The sequence below is a fragment of the Camelus bactrianus genome, chromosome 5 (assembly GCF_048773025.1).
Source record: "Camelus bactrianus isolate YW-2024 breed Bactrian camel chromosome 5, ASM4877302v1, whole genome shotgun sequence".
In the NCBI taxonomy this organism is placed as follows: Eukaryota; Metazoa; Chordata; class Mammalia; order Artiodactyla; family Camelidae; genus Camelus; species Camelus bactrianus.
Window position 1 is genome coordinate 104,745,008 of NC_133543.1, and position 25,993 is coordinate 104,771,000.

Sequence of the window (25,993 nt, forward strand, 5' to 3'; positions counted from 1 at the left end):
GGCTCCCCACTTTTCAGAGTCCCTCGTATCCAAAGGCCCTGACCCCCTCCTCCCATGAGACACACGAGAAGATTCAAATCTGGAGGCTCGTGGGCTTTCGAAGCCAGGCTGCAACATGGACGGGCCGTGTCCCCGATAATTCCCCAGGCCCCGCCACGCCGGCTCCAGCCTGGGGACACGGCAGGTGCTGTCCCCTCTTGGGGGCTCAGAGCGGAGGGTGATGGGGAGGTGGGGTTGCGGGGCAGCAGTGGGGGAAGGCCCACTGGCGGCCAGTGTCAGTGTGAGGCCCCGGCACTCAGGCTGCGAGAGGGGAGGCCCAAGTCAGAGGAGCACACGGTGGGCCCAGAGGGAAAGGCTGGAAGTGGACGGCACGGGGGAGAGGGGGCCGAGCCCAGCAGCTCTGCAAGCAGTGGGGGGGGGCCGTGGTGGTCTCTGTCCCAAGGGCCCGAAGCAGGGGAGGGACGGTGGAGGTTTCTTCCCAGGCCAGTCTGGCCAGAACAGAGGACCTGCCCGCTGAGCCTTTGCCCAGTCTGGGCCAATATGGCCTGCGTTCTAGGACCCCCCTGCCAGGTTACATCAGCAGCTGCGCGGTCAGTGCGTGCTGTGCTGGACCCGTTCTTGCTTCTTTACATCTCAGCCATCTGCGCATGGTCTGGGCAGGTGCCTGGTGCCACAACTCCCCTGAGCTCACCCCTAGCCTGTGTTTCCAGGAGGGCCTTGTCTCCCTTCCCCAGGAACAACTGGACACATTGCACCGGGGCCTGGATGAGAGCAGGATGAGGCCTGGCCCAGAGTGGGGGCTGCTGGAGGGGCAGGTCGCCTGCCCAGCACATGTGCGGGAGGGCGAGGCAAGCAGCCCAGAGGGCAGGTCCCAGCGTTCACTTTAGGAATGGGTCCCTCGGTGTGGGGGAGGTGTTCAGACCTGGAGCGACCCAGACACTGAGGTGGGAGTGGACCGATCTGAAACAGGTCGAGTGGAGGTATTTGGGTTGAAATCAGGTGGGGTTCTCCAGAGCTTCTTCCTGGGACCCAGGTTGACCGATGGGGAAACTGAAGCCTGGAGAAAGGACATGCTGTCCTTGAAAACAGGCAGAATGTCACCCCACCCCCGTTATGGCTCTGCGGGCCCACCTCATAGGCCCACTGTGTGCAGGGCCTCCCAGGTCACATCGCCCGAGAGGTGACGCCCTGTTCCCGGGTGCTGCCTCTGCCCTGCAGGACCAGGGAGGGGGCACATGGCACGGCCCACCCGGCTGACCCCAGGCGGAGTGGGTAGCTAGGTGTGGGCCCAGGTTCTGATGCCCTCACAACCACCCCAGGGGTAGGCAGGGCAGGGACTCCAGAAGAGGGAAGACTGACGTTCAAGAGGTGGACAGCTTTTGCTGGGCTGGCAACCAGGCACCCAAGGCACCTGACCCTTAAGGCTCAGTGTCCCCACCTACTAAGTGGGGGAGGCAGGCGCTAAGGACCCCAGTCCTGGACCCCAGCGCAGGGCAGCCCTCCCAGGGCCTCTCTGGAGCAAGGATGCGGGTCCTGCTGCCCCAGCGGCCTGACAGGTCACGGCTGAGAGCCTCTGTGTGCACCTGGGCCACATCTGGGCAGAGGGTCTCACTGCCCGTCCCCTGGTGCCGGGATCCAGAGCTGTGTACGGCACAGACAGAGGAGGGGCGTGGGGACACGGACCTGCTGGCTCCGCACAGGCGTCCAGGTACAGCTGCTGCCCCTCCCACCACAGCGCGGACCCCGGGCAGAGGTGAGGGAGGGCCATGCCAGCCTGCGCTCAGCTGTAAAGGGAGCCAGGCCGAGAAGGGAGGGCGTTGGTCACTCCTGGCAGGTCCAGGCAGCGGGGTCCGGCCAAGGCCCTTGGGGGGAGGTGGGGGGCATGTGTCACACGGCACAGCCCCATGGACTTTGCAGGGGCCACCTCAGGCCTGGTGGATCCCTGAGCTTGTTACCATGTCACCTGCTCGCCAGGCCCTGCACAGGCTGGCTCTGTGCTGGGGCGGGGCTTGTCTGGGCGGCGTGGCCCAAGGGCAGAGGGGCCGGGGCACCACAGGGGCTGGTCAGTCGTGGCCGCTGGGATGAGGACAGGGCCCAGGGCTCTCAACTCTGAAGGACAAAGATGCCAGTGGGGCGTGTGGACACCAACCAGGAGTGAAAAGGACTGGGTCAGGGCTGGAGAAAAGGCAGAGGCTGTCGGCCACGGCAGGGGCAGGAAAGAGGGTGTTGTGTTGTGTCAGGATCAACCCGGAGGGGTGGGAGTCCCACAGGGGTGGTGGCTGACAAGGAGGGCAGGTTCCAGAGCAGACTGACCATAACTCCTGAAGGAGGGCAGCGAGGCCCGCTGGGTGAGGGGCTGCCGGGCCTGGAGCCTCCCAGAGAGCGTCTGCCATGGTCATGTGTCCCCAAGCACACAGGGACATCTGTCCCTGGCAGGCCCCGGCCACCAGGCACACGCCGTCCAGCTGGGGTGGACTCGGGGATGGGAGGGTTCTCCAGAAGGACAGGCCCAGTGCTGAGCTGGGGAAGTCGGGGTCTCCCGTGGCCGCTGGGGGTGGGAGGTCCGGGGGCTGGGGCGCTGAGCATCAGCCCGGCCAGCAGAGCCAGCCGTGGCCCCTGGAGCCGGGGGGCGGGGCAGGAACAGCTAATGAGTTCCAGGAGGTCAGCTGTGAGGGGCCTGAAAACCCATAAACCCTTTATTGGTGTCTCAGGAGGGGAAACCCGGATGCGGCCGTTTATTTACTTTGGATTCCACTTTTCCCTTCTCTTTCTAACATGCACGTCCAAGAGTGTAGCTGGACTTTTAAAGGAGCAGGACTTCCTTTTTCAGCGGCGGGAGACTCTTCGTTTCCCTCAGCCCTGGAAAAGGAAGAGATCCTTCTTTTTGCAATGCTCTGCCCACCGGCCCCAGACCTGCGCCCTCCAGCCTGACCCGCTGCGTCCCAGGGCCCCTGAGAGACCAGGCCTGACCCAGCCCAGGGCGGGGGTGGGAGCAGGTTGAGAGGGCACTGAAGTGAGGACCAACCTGGGCCTCCAGCGGCTGGGCTGGCCCTCTGCCTGAGACCACTGCCCCAACCCTACACAGAGACAGGGAGTGCCCGGGGCCTCTGGCTGGCTGCAGGTGCAGCGGAGACAGGAGGCGGTGGGTGGGGGCTCCGTGAGGCTGGGAAGAAGGCTGGAAGGGCAGGGGGGTAGACCCAGGACACCCCCAAGAGAAGCAGATGGTCCAAAGCAGGATGGCGGCTTGACGGGTGGTCCTCCCTCAGCCCTCGCACCAGCTGCACATGCTGGACGGCCCCAGGGTACTGGGTGTTTTGGCCCAGGGGGTGCCCTGCCCCGACCCAGCCAGCAATCAGGAGATCAGAACCCTTCCCGGGGTCACCCCACGTGCTCCCCAGAGGGAAGCTGGCCCGACCCCACACCCCCGCCAGGGGGCGACCACAGGCTCTGCTCTTGTAGACAGAGCTGAGGAGGGACAGGGACCAAATGAGGGCAGGGCCGAGAAGAAGGGGCCGGCCCAGCCCCTGAGCCCCTGAGCCCCTGCAGCGGGAAGTGGACAGGCCCTGAGGCAGAGCCACCAGCTGCGGGTCAGCTGGGCCGGCAGAGCTTCACGCCCCCGTCTGGGAATTGGCCCAGGAGCCAGGGTGTCCAGGTGGGTGTGGGTCCCAGAAGGTGGGTCAGAGTGCCTCTGTCTCATGCGTGTGTGCAAACACACACACACACACACACACACACACGTGCATGCGCAGATGAGAAGGGCAGGTGGGGACACTCCCACACAGCACAGGTGCCCCAGACAACCAAAGGGTCCACAGGGCGACACTCAGGTCCCCAGGAGAGCTGAAACCAGGGCCCAGGGCTCCACAGGCCCACGGGAGTGGGGGACAGTCCGGGACCTGTGAGCCAGCGCATGGACCAGAGGAGGGAGGAGCGTGGGAAACACAGGGTCTGGCAGGCCTGCAGGCAGGTCCAGTGGCTGCTCCCGCCGGTTTCAGGGCCCTCCCCTTCCACCACTGCACAGACCCTCTGCCTCCAGACCAGGAACTGGCAGGTGGGGAGGGGGTGAGAATCGGCCCGTGATGCCTGTGGGACCCCCCAGTCCAGCCAAGGGGAACTAGGACTAGGACACGTGAAAATGGGTGTGGGCTCCCCCTGGAGGCCGGTGGGTGGGGCTCCAGCCCAGACACGGCCCCGGCGGCTGGATGTGTGTCCTGAACCCCAGGCACGCCTGCCCGTCCTGGCCAGGGCCTGTGCCCCAGCAGAGGGCAGTGGGGCCAACTGAGGGCTGGACAAAGGAATAGTGGCCCCAAGGGGAGCGTCGGACACCGCGGCCCCAGGGCTCTGAGCAGCCCCGGGTGGGCGGGCAGCAGTGAGGTGCCTGCGGTCTCACCCTAGGTCCAGATCGCGGGGCTGGAGCAGGCCCACGCCCAGCGGCTCCGGGAGCTGGTTGCCCAGCACCAGCGAGACCTGGCCAAGGAGGCCACCCAGGGCCTGGCGTCCCAAAAGAGGAGGACCCACCAGCAGCAGGTGAAGGTGCTGGAGGAGCAGGTGGGTGGGGGCCTGGCGCCCGGGGGTGAGGGCAGCAAAGGGCGGCAGGGAGGGCCCTGCAGGGCACCCCCCTGGCCTCAGCCTGAGGTCCCCCAGCAGCGCCACTGCCCAGTGGGCTCCAGACCACCTCCAAGAGCCCCCACACTTCCCTCCTGTCACTTGCACACCTCACTGAGGGGCAGAGGGGATTCTGGAGCAGGTCACCACCCTCTCTGTGCCCCCATTGCCCCCCATAAAGAGGGGTGAGGACAGTCCCTCGGCCAGGGGTCGCGGGGTGTGGAGGTCCAGAGAGGGCCTGGTGCGCAGCAGTCGGAGTGGCGGCGGCCCCCGCAGAGTCAGGGAGAGGGAGCACCCAGGGGGACGGGGTGGCCACAAAGCAGGACCAAGACCTGCGCGTGCACCCACACGGCCCACACGCACGTGCACACAGACACGCGGACACGCGGACATGCAGACACCAGACACGCCGGCTGGGCTGCTCCTCCCGCTTTGAGCTGTCAGACACCTGGGAGCCACTCGCCCAGATAAAACCCTCATTTTATAGGTGAGAGACTTCAGGCCCAGAGACACAAAGTGATTGCCCAGTGTCATCCCCAAGTTAGTGTCCCCCACCCTTCAAGCCACGTTTTCTACATTTATGAGCTAAGGAGCGTTAATCCCTTATCACTGTGCACGCGTTCACAGCCTGAGTGGAGGTGGTCCGCCCACCAGGGGTGCGGGTGACCCCGGGTGGTGCTCATGCTGAGGTGGGAGCTGTGGACTGTGGCCTCCCGGCCCTCCCTGTCACAGAGCGCTTGGCCACCAGGCCTGCCCACCCCTCTGAGTGCCTGCCCGTCCCCAGGTGGCCAGCCTGAAGGAGCAGCTGGACCAGGAAGTGAAGCGGCGGCGACAAGCTCGCCTCGGCCAGGCCTTCCAGGCCAAGAAGTGAGCCCTGCAACCAGTGCCCAGGCCACCCGGCCGCCGCAGGCCTGACCCCCGGGCGGCAGGACCCCTGCTGGGAAAGCTCAGGCCTCGTGCTGCTTGGGGCCACGCTTGAGAGGGGCACCGGGGCCCACCGCTCGGAGCTCACCGGTCACCCCGGGGGTCGGCAGGCACCCTCTGCTCCACTGACCACAGGGCGCTCCCCCAGCCCTTGGGTCCTCGGCCTCTGGCTGGTGCTGGACCAAGCCTCAGACACTGCTCTCCGACACAGCCCCCACCCCAGCAGCAGAGACCCTCTGGGCCTGGTGCTGCTTCAGATGTGCTGACCTGGCCAGACTCTGGTGGCCAGGCCCCATCAGGCCGGCCTCCGCAGCCACAGGCCACATTCCGTGCCCTCAGCTCCGTAAACATGGGGAAACACGTGGAAAACATTTCCACCAACTGAAGCCAAAAACATAATGCCCTGCAAGGCCCGGCCGCCGCAGCCCCTCCAGAGGCAGCAGGACCTTCCGTGTCGGGGACTGCAGGTCCGTCACAGCGGCAGGTGGCTGCAGACGACTCAGAACCAAGTCCCCGAGACTCACCGGCCGTGAGGGACGTCGGGGTGTCAAAGCTAGTTGTCAGAGAACCACCCACTTTCCCAGCCCATAAACTCTGGGAAAATTCCTGCGGGAATCCAGCCCTGGTTGCTGTGGAGACGGAGACAGCCATCCTGGGCCCACAGCCTGGGTCACCTGTCAGCTTCTCTCTCTGCTCCCCCATCACTGCTGGTCAGAGTGACTTCTCTGTTCTCCATGTGGCCTCTTTTGTTCTGTAAGTGGTGTGTTTACAACATCTGTGGGGCACCAGCCAGCCCAGCAAATGCCTGGTGCACAGGTGCTGGTCCCCCCCAGCTGCCCCCTCCCTCCAGGAGCCCCCATGACACCCTCGAGGACTCGTGGAGCGACCTCCCCTCAACAATCATGCTGAGCTGTGGCCCAGACAGACCATCTATGTGTCTGTTTCAAGGCTGACCCAGCACCGGCAATAGGCTACCCTGCCAGAACTTCCTTGGCAATGGAGTGGCTGCACAATGTAAACTGCACAAGAGCAGCGGCCAGAGAGGGGTGGGCAAGCAGGCGTCGCTCTGCCTGCCAGCCCTGCCCGATCGCCGGTGGCTGTGTTGAGAAGGATTCGCAAGTTCAGCCCAGGCTCAGAGGGGAAGAGCTTGGTGATTCGTGAGCAATAGCTGCTCCAGGCAGAGGAGGCGTTCGTGGTGGTGCAGGCACCTTGCTGCTCACCCTCTTGCAGTGGCCAGTTAGAGCAGCGGACAGCAGGCAGTCTCACCCCGCCGCTGGAGGGCGTTGTACCAATGGGGAAGGGCATTTGTACCAATGGGGAAGGGCAGGGCCACATGGCACTCAGGGCCTGGCATGTAGCGGACGGGTCCCTTCCCTTCCTCCCCAAGCCGGCAGGCAGCTTCCTTGTGGGGGACCCCCCACCGCCACCGCCACCCCCATCCTCAGCAGGATCTGAGGGATGGTGGGGGAGAACCAGAAGCTGGAGACTGGAGTCTCTCTGCATCCCTGTGGCGCCCACTGGGCTCTCGGGTGTCACACCTTTGGAACTGAAGTCCTCAGCACAGAGGAGGTGCTTAATAAAAGCACAGGGATAAAAGAGAAGCATGTCTCAGACGTGAGCAGGGTCGGAACGGTTTCTCAGCACTGAAATGAGGGCCACCCACAACGCGACCAGCGATCTGACTGGAGGTGTCAGGGCCCTCCTTGCCCAGACACTAATTGCCTGTGAGCCCTCCAAAATTTTTCTATTTCAACAAAAATTCAATCAATGTAAGAAATAATACTTTTACTTATTCCACATAAAGTCATACACTTAGGAAAATGGATTTTTCTAATGGAAATAAATTGGTGTTTTCTTAAGCATTTCCAATGGTGAGCATGTGGCTTCTGTGTGAGATTCTGCTGGGGGCCCCCTTCCCACACGTGGACAGCTGTGCACCCTGAACCAGCCCCACCATCCCTGCCTCAGCGGACCAGCTGCTCCAAGGCCCCTTCCAGCCCTACAGTGCAGTGACCACCTGGGGTGGACCTCCCTGGGAGCTAGACCCTACCTGCCCCTCCAGGCCCTGTGACCTCCTGGACCCATTCCCAGAGCAGGTAAGGGCTTCCCTGGGGCAGAGGCTTCTGGGTTCACCTACATGGGAGGACCAGCTGCTCTGAGGAGAAAGAGAGAAAGCTGAAGGAGCATGCAGCCAGCCAGCCCCTGCCACCAGCAGCCCAGCCCTCCAGGGACCAGCTGGACGCTCCCCACCTTGGCCTGCATGGAGTCCTGGGGTGTCCCGAGGTCAGCTCCGGGGCTCCCCCTCTAAACTACACACACACTCCGGCCCTGAATTAAAATATCCCAGGCCTGTTGGGGAGGCTCAGCTTCCCAGCCGCAGAACGGGCCTGCTTGATAAAGTGATTTTGGTTTTGATAAATGTGGACTTTCTGTGGCAAAGACAAAGGCACCCTTGAGTCCAGAGGGGAACCTGAAACAGTACATTGCTGAAAAATATTTCCTGATAATATTTTTAGCACCTGGAAAAAAATGTTTTTTCTCTTTTTTGCCTGCAGAGTTGGGTGTGTGTGTGTGTGTGTGTGTGTGTGTGTGTGTGTGTGTGTGTGTGGAAATGTAATGCCCAGCATGGTGGAGCCTTGTGTTAACCCCCGGTCTCCCAAATGGGACTGTAAGTGGACCAGGGTGATGGCCGTGGAGCGTCAGCTGGCCTCTGCCCGGGAAAGCATGGCCTCGCTGGGGGTCACCACCCAGGCCCTGCCTGTGGCTGGCCACCATGAGCACCTGCTCTCTAGGGTGGGGCCCGGCCTGAGGATCTCACAAAGTCACCCAGGGGTTTGGTGCTGGGCCCCCTGCCCTCCCACCTGAGGAAACAGATGAGGGGCAGGACTTCCCCTGGGCCCCAAGCCCATGGCACAGACGGCAGGGGGCTGCCAGGTTCTCACAGTAAGAAGACGCATTGAAAATCACTTCCTCCTGGAAGTGATAACCAGGAGGTTATCACTTCCTCCGCGATAACCAGCCTCCTGGCAGCTCTGCCCTTGGGCTGCCCTGTGCATCCTGACCCCACTCGGCTCTGCCCGTGAGGCTCCAGAGGGACACTCCCTGTCCAAGGAAGACGAGGTGGCCACACCCCTCCTCCAGCCATGGCCATGACCTCTGCGATGCACCTCGCTCAGGCTTCCCCCACCTCCCCTCTCAGCAGCTGAGCCAGCAGGGTACCAGGCATTGCAAATTTGAGTGTGTGTGTGTGAGTGTGTGTGCGTGTGGCTGCACTGTCTCCATGGGTGCACGTATGGGGGAGCGTGTGAGAGAGGTGTGTCTGCACGTGGGAGGTGCGCTGGGGTATGTGAGAACCAGCCCTTCCTCCCGGGTCCCCGCTGGGAGCCTGTGAAATTGGGGCTCTGCTCCCAGCGCAGCCCCTACAATTGGATGTCATGTCCGACTTCTCTCCCAAGGTGGGAGGGCTTGCCTCTTCTCGTCCTTCGTTTCTTGGAACCAAGGTTATCCTGCTGGCCTGTGGATCTCCAAGCCAGGAGCCTGGCCCAGGGCGGCCCTCCCACTGCTGAGCAGAGGGGGATTAGGGCAGAATTCGAGGGGCGGTCACTCTCAGTAGGGTGCCACGCCAGGGTCAGCCCCGGCAGTGGGAGCCTCCTGAAATTCTGCACCTGGCCCTGGTACCACCCTGAAGGTCGGGACCGTCATGGGAGCAGGACAAGCACAGGATCTGACAAAGCCATAACTCCCAGTCATGCACTCACACGCGGAGGACCCTCCACGATTTCTTGCAAATCACAATTTATGTTCCTTGCTCTGACTGCAAAATGGCGCATGCTCATTGAAGACATTACAGAAAATACAGAAAAACGCAAAGCCAAGTGTAAAACCACCCGGAACCTGAGTGGCAGCTCTTTTCCCCCTTCCTGCTCATCTTGGAGGGCCCACCCTTGTCTCCAGGGCCCCAGGCTCAGCTAGTAGCCACGCAGCCCCCCACACCAGCATTTTGAGAGCCAGGCGCTGGGAGAGGGACTGGGGCCCTAGGGGTCAGGCCCTGCCCTGCACCAGGAGACCCTGAGGTGGGCTGGAGGCCAGCGGCCTTGGAGGGACAAGCACGCAAAGAGTGACCCTAAGATCAGCGGTCCCGGAGGCAAGAGAAAGGCTGGAGACACAGAACCTGAACTGTAGGCACTCGAGGTCCTGCCCTCCCACCAGGCTGCCCCTTGCCTGCCCCGAGCCTCCCAGACAGAGGGCTGCTGTGCCCAGGACTCACCGAGGCTCTCTTGCTGTGAGGTTTCCTTGGGTCCCTGATCCCATCTCCCTGATGTGGCCATGCAGGCGGAAAACATTTTGTTTAATGCCCTAAAGCCACCCAGGCCCGGGGGTCCCCTTCACGTGAAACCAGATGGCAAGCCTCAGGGCTGGTGGGGAGGTGAGGAGACAGAACTAGGCTGGCTTCTGGCCACTTCCAGAAGGGTTCACCCAGGCACCACTCAGTCAGGGTGGCCCTCACTGACTTCACTCTGGCAGGAGAGTGACAGGGTCCGCTGGCCAGGCAGGGGCCTGAACGGGCACCCAGGAAGCCTGCCCCCTGGGCCCAACACCTCAGGGCTCAGGGTCGGCCCCAGAACAGCTCTGTGGGCAAGGCGCCTCCTCTGGGCCAGCCCCACGCTGGCAGCTGGGGACCCGCGAGGGAGGAGGAGGACGCCCCGCCGCAGGGAGCGCCCGCGAAGCCCTCACCTCGCCACTGCCCAGGCCAGCGCACCCCGGGCGGGCACGGGCGCGGGGCGGGGGCCCGGGGACCCGGGGGCTGGGCCTCCCGCCAGGCCTGGCGCTTTAAGAGCCGCCTTATTTGCATGGCCCGCCCCAGCCCCGCCCCGGCCCGAGGGTCCGCCCGGCTGGGTATTTAAATCGCGGCCCCAGGGGCGGGCCCGGTCCCGAACGCGGTCCCGCCCGGCGCCTTCCTCCGCCAGAGGCGACCTGAGCGCCTCCCGGCCGAGCGGGCGCGGGTCGCGGGGAGCCCACCAGCGGCGCGCCCGCGTTTCCCCGCACACCCGCCCGGCCCTGCCGGCCGCTCCCGACCGCGGCCTCGCCCCAGCCCCGCGGGGGCCGCGCAGAGCCGCTCCATCCCGCTGCATCCTGCCGCGTCGCCTCTCCGTCCCGCTGTGTTCCCGCTCCGTCCCTGTCCGTCCCCGCTGTGTTTCCGCCGCGTCCCCCTCCGCCCCGCTGTGTCCCAGCTGCGTCCCTGCTCCGTCCCCGCTCTGTCCCCTCCCGCCGACCCCCGGAGATGCGGCCCGGCGCCACCTGGGCGCTGCTCTTGGCCGCGGCCCTCGGACTCGGGGTGCGCGGCGTGCGCGGCGCGGTGGCCCTCGCCGACTTCTACCCGTTCGGCGCGGAGCGCGGCGACGCCGTCACCCCCAAGCAGGACGACGGCGGCTCGGGGCTGCGGCCGCTCTCCGTGCCCTTCCCGTTCTTCGGCTCCGAGCACTCCGGACTCTACGTGAGTAACCCGAGCCCGCGGGGGGCGCCAGGGAGGGCGCTGCGCCCCGGCCGCTGCCCGCCGGCCCCGACTCCGGCCGCCGCCAGCAACTTGGCACCGCGGCGGCCAGAGGTGGAATGAGGACAGGCTTCCTCCCTCCGGCGGCCAAGGCCGGACAGCGGCCCGCGGAGAGGCGGGCGGGGGTGGGGGTGCGAGCTGCAGCCCGGCCACCTTGGCGAGTCCAGCGCCGCGCCCGTCCGGGTCCCTCGCCTCTGCCCGGCCGCCTGGAGCTTGGGCAGCGCGCAGTGATCATGTTCAGCCCCCCTCCCCCCGAACTGGTCCCCTGCTCAGTGAGGGAAGACTCTCCTGGTTCCCTCACCAACAGCAGTGTGACACCCGGCAAGTGCTACCTGGGTCCTCAGTTTCCCAGTGAGACACCTGGCCCTTTCAGGCCCTCACTCGGCCTGCCGAGGTCTCAGCCCCTCCCAGGGCCACGTGGTCCCCGCCCCCAGCTGACACCTTGAGGCCCCCTGCCAAGAGGCTGGGGACCTGCCCAGACATTCAGGGAGGGGCCTGCTTCTTTGTAGACCCCCTAGGTGGCAACTGGGGGTGGTGTGGGGGACTCTGCAGGCCTGTCCTCTCTGAGCCCCCTTTCCCTCTCCCTCTCCTCTGGAGTCTGGGGCTGGCCACTCAGGCCCAGACCCTTCAAGCAGGACTCCCAGTGGGAGCTCTGGGGCCAGGAACTCAGGAGGGCAGGAACAGCTCAGGCTGCAGGGTGACATCTCAGTGCCAGTTCTGTCTCCCCCGTCCTGGGGTGGGGCCCTGGGCCGCTGAGGGGATGAAATGTTGCGCCTCGTCAGTGCATTGGGCATTTACTGTGGGTGGGCTGCTGTGCGCTGGCACCTGCTGTCCCCTAAATCTCTGCTGGAACAGTGCTGGGCCAGGCTGATGTGTGGCTCCCTCCACGCCGTCGCCTCCGCCTCAGCCCCTTACAGTGCCACCACTACCACCTCTACCTTCTGCTTCACCATCTCTGCCATCACCCCGACCATCAGCCTCACCATTGGCACCACCGCCTCCACCATCTGCCCTGCCATCAACCCGTCAGCACCACCACCACACCACCAGCTCCCCCACCTGCCGTGCCACCTGCTCCGTCAGCACCGCTGCCTTCCACCCGCCACAGCCAACATCATTGCTCCCTCTACCACTGTGACCGGGGGCAGCCGTTCTCTCTGTAGGTGCCCCACCCTCTGGGCCAGGACCGGCGGACAATATGGGGTGGGGGGGGCGGAGCTCAGCTGTGCTCAGGGCCTGCGGGAGCCAGAGGCGGCCGTACATCTTAGAAGTGGGAAACGAACATTGGCACCACCTTAACAGAGCAACTCTGTCAAAATGTTCCTCAGGCATCTGGGCCGTGCGCAACTATCTCACCAAAGTCATAGGTGAAAATACTAGAAAAGAGTTGGCCCTCTTAGCAGCCTCGCCACAAACACCTGCCCTTGCCAAACACCTAGGAGACGTGGCCCTGCAGGGGAAAGACCCACAAAGCGAACGGGCGCTGCGGATGCTGGCAACACGTTCACAAGACCTTTTCCTTGAAACAGAGATGTTATCTGGCAAACACTCGCCCACAGGGACACAGTCAGCCCACTTCACCTTCTCTTTACTCCGTAGGGAAGACAACGGAAGTCTTGAGGTGGAGGATGCCCAGGACTACTCTGAGGGTTCTGTGGTCAAGGAGGGAGCAGGCAGGAGGGTTAGAATTGAAGCCAAACACAGAAGAGAAGGCATTTATTCCAAAGCAAGTGGGTCAGACCAGGTGCCTCCCAGCCTACCCAGCGGAGAGGACACTTCCCTGCACACCCCTGGCTCCAACCCTGGCAGCCAGCCCTGAGCCCAGGTGCCTGCATCTGGCCAAGTGAGGACCCTCCAGGGCTGGACACCCCCTCAGCCCCCAGCCCAGTGCTTGGCAAAGAGCAGGATTGTTGAGGGAATGGATGCATGGTGGGTGTGAGGACCTCAGCTCTGGGGCCCTGCCCACACGCCAGTGACCATGCATGGAGGTCATGCCTTCTGAGTCTTCATCAGAAACAGCCACAGACTGTGGCCCTAGCAAGGCCCCGGTCCTGCTGCCCGTGGGGGCCGCCTTTCTGGAAGCTCCAGCGCCTTGCTTCCTTCTCATGTCCCAGCAGCTGTCTGTGCCGAGTCGTAAGGCTCTGAACGTGGTTGAGAGTCTGTTTTATTGCTGAGGTTTGAAACGCAAACCAGGCCGGCGCTGCTGGGGGTGAGCTTGGGGCCGTCGCAACCGCGCTAAGTGGGAACCTCCCTGCTGGGAGCTGGACAGCAGTTCATGGGGAGAGACGGCAGTGAGCGCTGGGGGCCCGTCTGGGGCTGAGTGCGGTGAGCCTGGCCAGTGGTGGTTCAGAGATCCTCCTTCCCCACAGAAGCCCCCAGGTGCGGCCCCCAGGGTGGGGGCTGGGGGCTGCAGAGGGAGATCTGGGTTGATTTGGCATCAGGAGCCCCAGCTGGTGGCCTCAGGCAGGACTTCCCCTCTGGGGAAGGGAGTGTTGGGTGGGCGGCATCCATGAAGGTATGGGTACCTTGCAAGGGTCCGCAAGTCTGTTACAAGGGTGCAGTGGCTGAGACACGGGTGTGGGGCCCACCATCATGTCTCTGAGACTGCGCCAATGGGGGTGGTACGTGGGGTGTCCCTCTCCACCCCCCCCAAGCCTCTTCCAGCGCCTGCTGGCCTCTCAGCCGCAGTGCTCTGACACCCCTTGACCACTGGGTCTTAGAGACTCCTCCCTCCTTGTCTTTTGGAACACCTTGAGGCCAGTCCCAGACCTAGAGCCTTGAGCTGGAGACAGGAAGGGCGTGGGGCCGGGATGGGCGCCCAGAGGGAAGGCATGATGTGACCTGCGCTCTGGCCAGCAGCACCTCCCTCCAGTGCCCCAGGCATGGCTTGCTCCACACCTGGTATCCACTCAGGCTCTGGCAACCCCACTCTGTGGGCACAGTCCCCACCCTGCCTCTCCCAGCTCACCCACAGGGGGGCTCTGCAGGCAGCCGGGACCGGGGCTGCACATCTCCTCCATGAACCCCAGTTTCCCCACCTGTGCAGCAAGCACCCCATCCAAGTACATCCATGACACGTACCCAGCCAGCGGCGTCACAGCTGTCTAGCCACCAGCTCCACGCCATCTGGAAAATCTACCCTGACACAGGACAAAACCATGAGTTGGAGGCAGGGCAGGTGGCAGAAGTCTTACTCTGTGCCCTCTTCCTGGCGGTGCCCGGGGAGGAGGGGAGCAGGAGGAAGGGGCTCTGGGAGGTGGAACTGGGCAGGAAGGAGTCCAGGGAGGGTCCTGGAATGGTCTGGCAACTCTGTGGAGAGCGAGAACCAGGGCAGGCCTTCCGCCGGGACCTCCCTGGCGGCCCGTCAGAGGGCAGGCAGCATTGTCACCCCCCGCACAGATGAGGAAACAGCCTCCAAATGCAGATTCAGGGGCCCCCAGATTCCTGTGTCCAGCCGCCTCCTTCCCGATCCACCCACACAAGTCCTGCTTCCTCCCTGGACCCACTGTCCCAGCGGTCAGGCAGCCTTGAGGCCTCCCTCCCTCCCTCCCTCCCTCCCCTCGTCCCCACGTGGTCAGAGCAGGCAGCTGGACCTGGCAGCCCTGCCTTGGAACGCTGGCCTCCAGCTCCTGGCCCTGCCCCGTGCGCCTGTCCGTGGGGCGGCTGGCTGAGGGCGCCCCAGCCAGTGTGAACAAGACCCCCCCTCTCCTTCCTGCCCTTGCCCGCCCCCGGCCTTGAGGCTGGGTGGTCTGTCCTCAGATCCCCGCCACGTCCCCCAGCTCCCTCTGCTCCAGCCGCACAGGACAGGCCACCCTTAGCCCTTGTGATGTGATGGGGGGCTTCTCCCAGGACAGGCAGGTCTCCTTCCCGGAACAGCCCCTGCTCCCCCCAGCCCCGTCCTTGGGCTCCCCCTGTGTCGCCTCTGACCCCTCGGTTGCCCAGTTGTCTCCTTGTTTGGTGTCTGTCTTGTCTGTGCACATCAGTGCACAGACTGCACACGTGTGTACGGATGCATTTCTGTGTCGTGAGAGGGGACATAGGTGCACACGTACATGCACATGTGCATCTGCACATGTGTTTCTCCTAGCTGTGTCCACGGAGGGACATGCAAGCATGATGCCTCCTTTGTCAAGCAGACACCCAGGAAATGCTCATCAAGTGGCAAAAAAATGAAATGAAATAAAATAAAACAGCCACAAGGACTCCTGGTGCCCAGTTCCTGGTTGCTACATACCAGCTCCTCTGAAAGGAACTGGGGCTTTTTGGAGATTACACGGCCGTGGCAGGAAACATTCAAAATGAGCTTGGAGAATCTTGTGCCAGGAAGTAATCGAGTGTGCAGAGAACGACTGGGATGCAGGAAGAGGACACGGGCGGCCGGAAAGGGGCTCCCGCAGCTGCGTCTGGACAAGTTACGCATTACAGTGCGGCAGTGACAGGTTCTGGCCCACTAAGTAAAGGGGAACCAGTGAGTCCACGCCAATGTCAGTAAACAGACAGTTAAATGCTTAAACGGTGGAGAAGGCCCCACATGATGCTCCGGGGAGTTGCGTCCGTTCACATCAGAGTCCATGCTCAGGGGAAGTGCACACTGAAGCGTCTAGGGGGTAAAGGGTCACTGCTTCTGAAAGACACTCTCAACGGTTCAGGAAACATTTATCTACATAGAAAGAGGGAAAATGATAAAGCGAAGGGGGCAGAATCCTAGCATTTGGTGAGTGTGGCTCAAAAGAGTGAGGAGTTCCTTGCAATTGTGACATTGTAGCAAAACATAAAGCTGCCCCAGGGGTGCCTCCGGCGGAGCAGCCTTCTGTTCGCACTGCCCCAGGCCCCGGGAACTTCGCAGCCGGATGCGCCAGGCTCACCGGACCGTGCCCGTGGACGCTCACCGTTCACTCACCAGCGACTGGTTCCCTGATCCCTTTATTCACTCATTCTTCCTGAAACCTCGCCTGAGCCCTGGCTCTGAGTCCAGGCTCTGATGTGCGCTTGCAGCAGGGTTTCATTTTAGGTTTAAAGTAACATTTGTTTTGTGAGAGCGCCAGCCCCTGGGAGCAGCTCCATACCTGTTGGCTGTTCACCATCTGATGGATGGGATGATGCACCCGTAATTCCGTCATCCGGGAGGAAGCGCTCTGGACATTTTGGTGGACCCCTTCCTGATGTGTTTCCAAGCGTATCTGGGGTCACCACTTCATACAAGCTCCCACGTTTCCATCAGTAGTGTACCAGGAGCATTTTCCAATGCCTTAACTTTGCTTCAAAGACGTGCCTTTGGGGGCAGTGTAGTAGTCCACCCTCTGGCTCTACCGTAATTCTTTTAACCAGTCACTGGTGGTTGACCCCGTGGGCGGTTTCGGCGACTCCCAGCATGCTCTGGTGCACAGCATCCTTATCCAGGTCTGCTGTTCTTTCCTTTCCTTCCAAGAAATCCTCCAGGTGGGCCGGATGGGGCCCAAGGAGTGTACTTTGTGATGTCTTCCTATTGCCCCCTGCTGCCCCGAGGGCATCCTCATCTATCTCCCTCTGCGAGTGAAGGTAGCCACGTCACCTGGCCCAAGGCGGGCACGCCCTCAGCCCCAGGGCCGCCTGGCGCCTGCCCATCTCACCCGGCGGTGCTGCGGGTCCCCCGGGAGCACGGCGGAAATGCAGCTGTGCCACAGGGCCCTGGCCAGCTTCTAGGCCAGACAGGTATCCTGGTGGTGCGATCCAGGGTTGGGGTAGGGGCAGTGGGCAGGCCCAAGGACAGAGCCCCGTGGACACTGCTTCTGTGGGTCAGTGATTGGGTGGCCTGGAAGACTGCCCAGCTGGACCAAGGGGTCCAGCCTCAGAGCCTCAATAGTTATAAACTGCTTCTTTGCAAAGTGGCGCAAGTCACTCCTTAAACCGCTGCTGTGCGTGCGGCCACAGCCCCACTCCCCAGCCCTCAGACTCAGCAGCGCGTAAGTCTGGGCTCCGTGGGCTGAGCCCAGGGTAGGAGGAGTCGGGGGACAGGGCCCAGGCACAGGCCCCGGACCCCACACCCTCCACACAGGGAGGCAGCCCAGGACCACCCTGTGCCCAGGGCCACCCGGTCCAGGGCCAGGCACAGACCCTGGGGCCCTCAGGCACATTCTGCAACAAATGCACCCTGGACCTGCTTGGGGGAGACAGCCTCAGAGCCCTGCTGGGGGCGGGCCTGGGGTAGGGCTGGGGTCCCACTGTCCCCAGAGGTGAGACTGGCAGGGGAGGGGCCTAGGCGCGTGGCAGCTGGGACACACCCAGTCTGCACTTGGAGATCCGCACTCTAGCTGTGGTGGCCGCAGTGATGCAGGGGCAGCGAGGTCTCAGGAGAAGCCAGGAGGCTGTGGGCAGGCTGGCGATGGGCGCAGAGGGAGGGCGTGGATGCCCCGGTGGTGTGGGACTGCAGCCCACGGGCAGGGCATATCCAGGGGCCTCTGGGGAGCTGGGAATTTGGCCCTGGAGGGGCACCTGGCCCAGGTGTGCCAGAGAAGAGGCAAGAAAGTGGCTCTGTAGGGAGGGGAGGCGGGAGCTGCCTTCTACACAGGGAGGGGAGGGCTGGGCGAGAGGGAGCAGCAGTGAGGACAGCGCACTGTAGGGACAGGTGCTTGGACGCCTGGAAGAGGCAGCCCCTGTCGGAGGGGCTCAGGGCCATAGGCCCAGCAGGGGGCCAGAGGGTGGCCACAGAGAGGCCCTGGACAACGGACATCAGGAAGTGCAGCCCCAGGCGTGCAACCCAGAGACCCTGGCCCGGGAGGGAAGGGCTGTCCTCCATCACTGCTTCTGCTGCCCCACCCAGCAGGGAATCCCTCCTTCAGTGCGGCAACCGGGCACCCTTCCTGCAGGACGCACCCTGGTCAGCCCTGGGGGCTCCTTCCCCCGCCTCCTGGCCCCCCAGCAGCCACGCGTGCTGCTGCCTGAGGCCCGCCTGGCACACAGGGTGCTCAGCCCAGGGCCAGTCTCCCCTCCTTGCCAGGCTGGGCATGCAGGGTGTCCAGGGCCCCACCTTGACCGTGGGCCCAGGGCCCTGACCATAGCTGCCCTGTGAGCAGGACTTCAGCCCCCAGCTGTGCTTGTGGAAGGAATCCTAGTTACCCAGAAAGCTGCCAGGAAATAAAAGACGTGCCTATATTTTTCAAAACAAGCTTATGAAAGGCCTCGGAGGTTTATTGTTTTATTTTTGGCAGCGAAATCAAAGCAGGAACAAGGCCCCGCCCTTTCTGAGCTGATGTTTGCAGAGCTAGGGCACTGGGTCCCTGGCTCCCCTCCAGGCCTGCCCGCCCGGCCCAGGGCAGCCCCTGGCCCAGTGAGGGGGCACCAGCCAGTCCTCAAGCTCCCCGGCTCGGGGACCGGCCAGACCACGTCACCCGCTTTCTGCTGGAAGTGGCCTCCAGGAGACTCTCCAGGACACTTCCCCTCTTTCCTGGTTTCATCCAAGTCGGAAATGCCACCAGCACAGTCTGCGCGTTCTCCTGGACCCGGGAGGGCTGGCCCGTCCTACGGGAAAGGCCTGGGCTCCTGCCGCCGGCCCCTTGGCCACGTGCACCCCCAGGTCAAGGGTAGCCTCCCCCTCACAGAGCAGGCCGCTTCCTGCTGCTCATGGCCTCAGGGCCTCCCCAGGGGAACAGCCCAGGCCATGACCTGCGACTCCCCACTAAGTTTGCAGGCTCGCTCGGGCAGGCCTGGGAGAGGAGGGTGCACCTGCCAGCCGCCTGCCCCGCACTCGGCCCATCCACACACAGACTTCACAGGGCAGCCCGGCTGCGAGCCCCACCCTGGCGCCCTGTGTTCTCAGCCTAGGCTTGGGGAGACCAGAGGGTGGCCACAGTGGTGGGGGGCCCTGGACGTCAGGATCTGCAGGGAGGGGCCAGGGAGGGTTGCGGGGAACGCTGAGCCAAGGCCCTGCAGACCAGCTCCAAGCACGCTTGTGCCCTCCCTGCCCGCTCCCAGGGTCTCCCGCGTTTCTGCCAGTGTCCTGAGAGGCTGCGCTGGGCTGGGCAGGTCCACCTGGACAGCCTCGTGCCCTCAGGGGCAGTGGGTGCGGGCGGCAAGTTCTAGGCCCTGGACCCCAACCAACAGCCAGGCCCACGTCAGGTTCCGAGACACCAGAGGCAGAACAGCCTGCCGGCACCGGGCGGGGGACCGAATTCCACTCCTTTCTCCTGCTCTCCTGTCTATACTGCGTGTTTCACCAAGTGCTATTGCAAGTAGAAAAATAATAATAATCAAATCGGTATTTAGTGGGAAGTGGCATTGGCCCAGCTCTGAAGGAGGAGAGGGACCCCAGCATGGGGTGGAGAGGGGCTGCCGCGCGGCTCCCCGCACCCCGGCTCCCCGCCCTGCATCAGCTGCACCCAGCTCCCGGGTCAGGTCCAGCGAGGTCCCTGTCCAGGTGTGCGCCTGCCAGCAGCCGGCTTGCTCAGCGCGGGGGCCCCACTGCCTTCTCGGCCATGGTCCCGGCCCGCCTGGTCCTGGCAGGGGAACAGGGCCGGCTTGTTCTGCCTTGTTCCTGGCCGCCGGGCTCCAGGCCCACACCCCATGGGGAGGGCAGCAGCGGCCTGGGGCGGGAGGAGGTGAGGGGAGAGGAGAGCAGAATGAGGCCAAGTGCAGGGCTCGGGGGACGGTGTGGCAGGGAGGCCCGCACACACCACACACACCTGAGCCCTGACTTCAAAGGCAGGAAGGAAACTCCGGGCTGTGTCTGCAGGAGCCACAGGGAGCGGGGCCAGCTGAGGAGGAGGGTGTGCGGGCTGCAGGGAGGCAGTGACGGCAGGTCCCACCCAGCAGGTGGCCCTGGTCCGCCCGTGGCCCCAGCCCCGCCCCAGGGACGCCCACGCTGGCCTGCAGGGGCCTCCCGCCCCCCAGCTGTGCATCCCCTCCCACCCCACTGCCACAGCTCCCCCGAACTCTCTTTCCCTAAACACGTGCAGAAAAGGGAACCCAACGTAAATCTGCAGCAAAAAAGCAGCCTCCACGGAACAGCCCCAAGCAAACCCACCCCCACGGCCCCAGGGGTGTGGGCCCTGCCCTGCCCCCGCCGGGCACCCCACCAGGGCCGCCTGCACCTCTCCCTGCACCTGGCCTCCCCACTCACGGTCGTCAGGCGGGTGCTCCGTGTTCTCCGGGGCATCTTGGTCCGGTGCCATCGCTGTGTAACCGCACGAAGCATCTGCAAGTCATTCCTCTGTCTCACTGTGGTGGACGTGTTGCGTTCCTACTTAGACCATTCTTCTTTTAACTTTATTCTATCTTTACCGAACCAGTGTGTGCTGAAGGGGTCGTTCACATGAAGGGGTCCACGTCACAGTCAGACTACATTACAGAGAAGGGAGGGACTGGGGATTGAACCCAGGACCCCGTGCACGCTAAGCGCACACGCTCCCGCTGAGCTGTGCCCCCCTCCCCCAGGCTATTCTTAAGGCTGCTGTTCGGGAACATGTGGAACCCACGTCCCGAGAGTCCAGATCGGAGTGGGCGGCTGGGCGGGGCCGCTCCTGTGTCCGTCACGTTAGACCCAGAGCCCTGGGCGCTCCCCGCGCCCGCCAGCCCCGCGGGCGGGCGGTGGTTCGCGTGGCTTTGACGTTCTGTTCCACTCGTGAGACGGAGCACATCGCACACGCGCTCGCTTCCCGCTGGATCTCCTCGTTCATAAACCCGCTGTTGGAGTCCTTCCTGGCCTCGCTCCCGAGCTCACTTCTCCTCGCTCATCTGTGGGGCTCAGCCCCAACGCCAGGCCCCAGCGCCACAGGCAGCAGGGGTCGCCCCGTCTTCCGGGCCGCGCCTCACTCTCTCCTCGGGTGAGCAGGCGCTCTTGCTGCTAAGGTGTTAATGTCTCGTCTGTTCTTATAGTTGCAGGCTGTGCGCCCCATTTTACCTTTCATACATTTCATTTCTCTTTTTTTAATTTTATATTTATTTATTTAACGGAGGCACTGGGGATGGAACGCGGATCTCGTGCACGCTAAGCTCGTGCTCTACCGCCGAGCGCCCCCCTGCACCCCGCCATCAAAGTCGAGGGCGCAGCCTCCCTGCTGCCCCCAGCAGCCTCCCTGCTGTGCGGCCTGCGTGTGCGCACCGTGGGGCCTGCACACCGGGCTTTGCGTGCGGCGGGGGTCAGGGGCCCAGCGGTCTCCGCTTTAAAGGAGTGGGGCCACCCCGGCCCCCTGCTGAGGGGACGGGCAGTCTCCTGCCTCCTGCCCGCCTGCCCCGGGCAGCACGAGCCGGCTGCTGTCCACGCTGACAGGGCTCAGCGTCTGTCGGAGCAAGTCCTTCCATCTTGTTCCTCTCAAGGGAGTCGGGGCCATCCCCAGCTTTGCGTTGTCACATAAAAGCAGAACTGGCTTGTCGGGTTACACACACACACACACACACACACCCCCACCGGGGTTTTTGCGGAGGTAGCATGGAGCGCACAGACCCCCGTGAGAACCGGCGTCTCCACAACATCAACTCGCGCCGCCCAGGAGTGCGGCAGGCTTCTGAGTGCGTGCAGACCGCCCTCAAAGTTCTCGACGGTTCCAGAGCTGACTGCGGGCAAGTGCTGCACAGCTCCTGTTAGAGCGACGCTTAGCAGTTGGTGTTTCCTATACTGCTCTTGGGAGCATCTTTAATTTCTTTTTTGACGGTTTTTTTTGCTGCTGCGTAGAAGCACAATGGATTTCCTAATTTTATCTTTAACAACCAGACCAAACCTGTTACTAATTTTACTAAATTATCTGGGGATGCTTTTGAATTTTCCACATTCGCATCCGTGTCCTGTGCAGCTAATGATGGCTGTGTTTCTCCCTTTCTGGTCGTGTGACACTTCGATTCGTCTTTCGCTTCACCCTGTTGGCTGGACACAGTGTCTAGCAGATGCGGTGTTAGCAGGTCCTTGTCTTACTTCTGATCCCAAAAGGAAAGTGCCCCATATCTCACCATCCAGCGTGATGTTCAAGGTCCCCTTTATCGGATTCGGATGTCCCCTCACGTCCCCACGTCTCATATTCTGAGAATGTCCATCATGTACGGTGTTGGCTCTTGCTACAAGCCATCTCTGTACCTATTAAGATGATTATATGATTTTCACCTTTAACCTTTTACACTGGTCACTTAAATTAATTAAACCAATTGCTTTTCTAATGCAAAGACTAGCCTGCATTCCTAACAGAAATCCACGTTTGCACTGATGAATTATTGATCCGATTTATGTATTGCTGGATTCGGTTTGCTAGTAACGTGTTAAGATTCAGGCAACTTCTGTGTGAGACTGGCCTTTTTGAATTTTAGTCCCTCCATGTACTGCCTGGTTATAGTTCAGCATCGAGGTTATGCTAGGCTCGTGAAATGAACTCTTCTGTTTGGAGGAGCTCGCGTATCTCTGGACTTGTTTCTTGAATGTCTGGTTATGCTCTCTGGTGACTCGATCTGGACCTAGAGTTTTCTTGGTGGGAACATTTTGAACACTACTTGAATTTCTTCATGCTTGTATAAAAATAGGTTTTCCATTTCTGCTTGCATTTAAGTTATGTTTTTCTAGAGAAAAAATCCATTTTACATACAACTTCAAGGTTATTCACATATAACTGCTGAGGTCTGGGATTTGATGAGACCCTCCTTACAAGCCAGCACCAGCCTGCCCCTGGGTGGCAGATGCTGCCAGAGGCCCGCGACTCCCTGGTCAGAAACACACCTGGGACGTCAGGATTCGTGGCAAAGCGAGGGGCACAGCACGTGGTTTGCATTGGTGGCCCTGGCTCTCCAGGTCCCACGAGGCCACATGGAGGGGCCAGGCAGATGGAACCCAGACCTCAGGCTTCCATCACAGCCAGGAAACCCTGAGTTTGGGGACCCCATCTCTTCCACAGCAAGCCTGCCATTGTCCCCCAGAGACAACACCTTGTCACTCAAGGCTGTTCTCTGCAAACACAACCCAAACACGTGGCCCAGGCAAGGGAAGACAGAAAGCTCGCAGAGGCCCTCAGGGCCCACGGCCACCTGCTTGGCCCCACGCTCTTGGACAAGCTCAAATTTGCACACGAGTCTGCTGTTTCATCGGCCACTCCGGCTACTTGGACTAGCAGAGCCAGGACCAAATCCAAGTGACCGTCTCTCACCACCTTTAACTCAGCTGGACACACAGGACCCTGTGTGGTGCAAGATGAGCTACCCAGGCCCCAGGTGCAGCTGGCTCCACACGGGTCCCAGAGGGGCCAGACCACCATCCGTTATGACCCACGCAAGGGTTCAGACCACCCAGCTTATCTTTGACACCACCGCTGGTCATGACAGAGGCAGTAAATGGGCCTTAAAAGTGACTCCCGTCCAGGTAACCAACTCAGCCTGCTTTACCCAAACCTTCTTGGCTTTACACTGAAAATCTGGAATCCCAGGTCCCCCCAGTCACAGGCAGACTGGGATGGTTGACTCCACCAGTCTGGTTAGGGTCTGAGGGCTGTGTCGCCGAGCATTTGTGGCCTCAGTCACCACACACAACATGACCCGAGGCCGAGCATGAACTGGTGTCTGTAAGATGGAGTCGAGGTGGTGCCACGTGCGTCTGCCTGCAAGGAGGGTGGGGCCCACCTTCGGGCGGCAGACACAGAACAGTTGGTGACCAGAGTGCCCGTGGCTTTTCCATCTTCATCACTCACAGAAAGGGATGCAAACCCTGACTCAGGGGGGCCATGGGGCCTTTGCCAGGTGCTGGATCTCGGGGCAAAGAGCAGTCACCTACCGCTGCCGCCCGGCTCTGAGGTGGTCCCTGCCCAGGTGCCTGATCAACGCTCCTCGGCCCCGAAACCAGTGTGCCCATCCCGGTAACGGTCATCTCCTCCCCACAACCATCCCTACTCACACCAGACTGTTCACCGGGAGGGCTCAGGGCATTGCTGTAAAATTTACAGACACTGTTGTGGCCCCTACAGCGGCCCCCACGAACCACCTCAGATGACAATGGCAGTGACCATGCCTCCATGACCACGGACTCTGGCAGCGCAGCAAGAGAGTGAGGTTTGAATCCCGAGGCCCCGTCACCTGGGAGGCACCAACCACGCACCACTGCGCCCGGGAGTGGTCAGGCAGGTTCCCGTTTTTCCAAGTAGTTCTGTGTAGCCCAGATAGGCCCTTCCCTTGTGTCCCAGCCACAACGCAGAGGGCAGCCCAGGGGAGACAAACTGCGTGGACTGGGCAGGCTCAGCGGAAGAGGACACACCTCTGTGGTGATTCTGAGGAGGCAGAGCCAGGGCTCATAGCTCCAGACCCCCACGGATGGGGGGGAGCCAGGAATGCCATCGGACATCTGACTGTGACCGCTGCAGGGTTGCCTCCGAGGCCACAGGCCCATCACTGTCAGACACAAACAATCAGGACGTCGGCGGTGGCAGTGCTGTGGCCAGAGGGGGCTGATCAGGCCGGAACAACAGCATGACGGCGCAAACGCGTCCACATCAGGAGACCCCTTGGTGGGCCTGGGAGGGGTCAGAGGTCCTTCTCAGTGAGACAGCAGGCCAGCTTCAGCGGAGACAGGCCTGGCGTGAGGCAGTGGCTTCTGCGCCTCCGACACAGAGCCTTCCTTCCGCCAGGTCCGTGGTGGGGGCCGCGCTGCCATCTCTGGTACGAGGAGGGAAGCGGGGGCACCCAGACCATGTCACCCGCAGCGGCTGCCTGTTCCACATCAGCGGGCCCCAGAGGTGGGCGTCTTTGTCGGCCAGGCTGTGCCCTGCCAAGTGGCAGCCTCGCCAGGAGACAGGGCCGCCGGCTTTTCTGTAAAGGCCCGGGTCGTGAACCCCCGTGGGCTCGCGGCCGGGAGGCCTCTGCCTCACTGCTCAGCTCCGAGCACCCGGAGACGGTGTGTGAGCGGGCGGGCAGCGGTGCTCCAGCGAGCGCCGCCCGCGGAGCCCTGCCCGGGCCTCCCGGAGCTGACCTGGGAGCTCAGAGTGCTGGAAAAACAGAAACAGAAGGAACACAGAAGAGTAAGCATGGAGACCGCACGTGGCCCCCGGGGCCAGGCGTGGCCGCACACGTCTGCAGGCCCTCCCGAGACCACAGCAGCGTCCGAAGGTCGTAAGCGTCCCGCGAGTCTGGTCTTTGCGAGCGTCCTGGACGGCCTGGGTGATGCTCCTGCGTCCACCCACCGCGCTCACTGGCCTTTCGTGGCTTCCTGAACTGGGGCTGGGGCCGGCCGCCTGCCGCCCAGGGGACACCATCAGCGAGTCAGGCAGGCCTGCGGGTCCCGGGGGGCAGTGGCTGAGCTTCGGGGGCCGAGGGGCAGTGGCCGCTGTTTCCTGTGAGGCTGAGACTGCTCTGGGCAGGCCCACCTTTCCATCTGGCCGCCCTGCTGGGTCAAGTTCAAGTCGAACCCCCCCCCCCGGGGGGATACCGGGCGGAGAGTCACAGGCCCCGCGGGTCCCCCTCAGCGGGGACCCGCTCTCACCGGGAGCCCGCGGCGCCCCCAGTTTTAAACGGGGTGTAGCTGGGCTCCGCCGCAGACAGGGGGCGCTGCTGGACAAGGCGCGGCCTCGGGCTCCGGCTCCTCCGGGCGCAGATCCCGCCCCGGGGCGTCTCCCAACGTGCGGGGCCCCGAGCGGGCGGAGGCCCGGATCCTTCCCGAGACCGGGGGGCGGTCCTCCCCCCCCCCCCCCCGGGGCTGCCCTGCTGCGCTCCGGCCTCTTCCCGTGACTGCAGCGCTCTGCGTCCCCGCGTCCCCGCCGGCACCCGGTGCCGTCAGGGTCCGGGTCCGGGTCCGGGCCGCGCGAGCAGGCACGCACGGTACCTCGTTACTGTTTCTACTTGCGTCTCCGCGATCACCTGTGAGGTGGCGCGTCTTCTCACGTGCTCATCTGCCGCCTTCTCTGCTGACGTGTCCCTAAGGCCTTTGGCCCAATTTTTGATCAGGTGGTTTGTTTTCTTATCGCTGAGTTTTAAGAGTTCTTT

At 62.9% G+C, this 25,993-nt stretch overlaps 3 protein-coding genes across 29 annotated transcripts in view; 2 read left to right on the forward strand and 1 right to left on the reverse strand.

The window, feature by feature from the left end:
- The window catches only part of CROCC2 (ciliary rootlet coiled-coil, rootletin family member 2), a 65,488-nt gene extending 58,084 nt beyond the window's left edge, over positions 1-7,404 (forward strand). For 4 of the 5 annotated variants that reach the window (XM_074364682.1, XM_074364680.1, XM_074364684.1 and 1 more), the window contains 2 exons: positions 4,396-4,548; positions 5,390-7,404. In XM_074364682.1, the coding sequence (XP_074220783.1) occupies positions 4,396-4,548; positions 5,390-5,476 (240 nt within the window). In that variant the 3' untranslated portion in view covers positions 5,477-7,404. The remainder of the gene's footprint in view (positions 1-4,395; positions 4,549-5,389) is intronic. The other variant, XM_074364681.1, reaches the window with a different exon arrangement.
- A 2,695-nt stretch (positions 7,405-10,099) lies between these two features.
- The window catches only part of SNED1 (sushi, nidogen and EGF like domains 1), a 79,251-nt gene continuing 63,357 nt past the window's right edge, over positions 10,100-25,993 (forward strand). For 2 of the 12 annotated variants that reach the window (XM_074364685.1, XM_074364691.1), the window contains exon 1: positions 10,102-11,023. In XM_074364685.1, the coding sequence (XP_074220786.1) occupies positions 10,811-11,023 (213 nt within the window). In that variant the 5' untranslated portion in view covers positions 10,102-10,810. Of the gene's footprint in view, positions 11,024-25,993 lie in introns of all 12 variants that reach the window. The other 10 variants (XM_074364688.1, XM_074364692.1, XM_074364687.1 and 7 more) reach the window with 7 other exon arrangements.
- The window catches only part of MTERF4 (mitochondrial transcription termination factor 4), a 79,707-nt gene continuing 68,746 nt past the window's right edge, over positions 15,033-25,993 (reverse strand). Inside the window, exons 4-6 of one of the 12 annotated variants that reach the window (XM_074364721.1) lie at positions 20,175-20,249; positions 19,738-19,830; positions 15,037-19,638 (exon numbers count right to left, since the gene is read on the reverse strand). In XM_074364721.1, coding sequence (XP_074220822.1) covers positions 19,447-19,638; positions 19,738-19,830; positions 20,175-20,249 — 360 coding nt within the window. In that variant the 3' untranslated portion in view covers positions 15,037-19,446. Of the gene's footprint in view, positions 20,250-25,993 lie in introns of all 12 variants that reach the window. The other 11 variants (XM_074364722.1, XM_074364723.1, XM_074364725.1 and 8 more) reach the window with 11 other exon arrangements.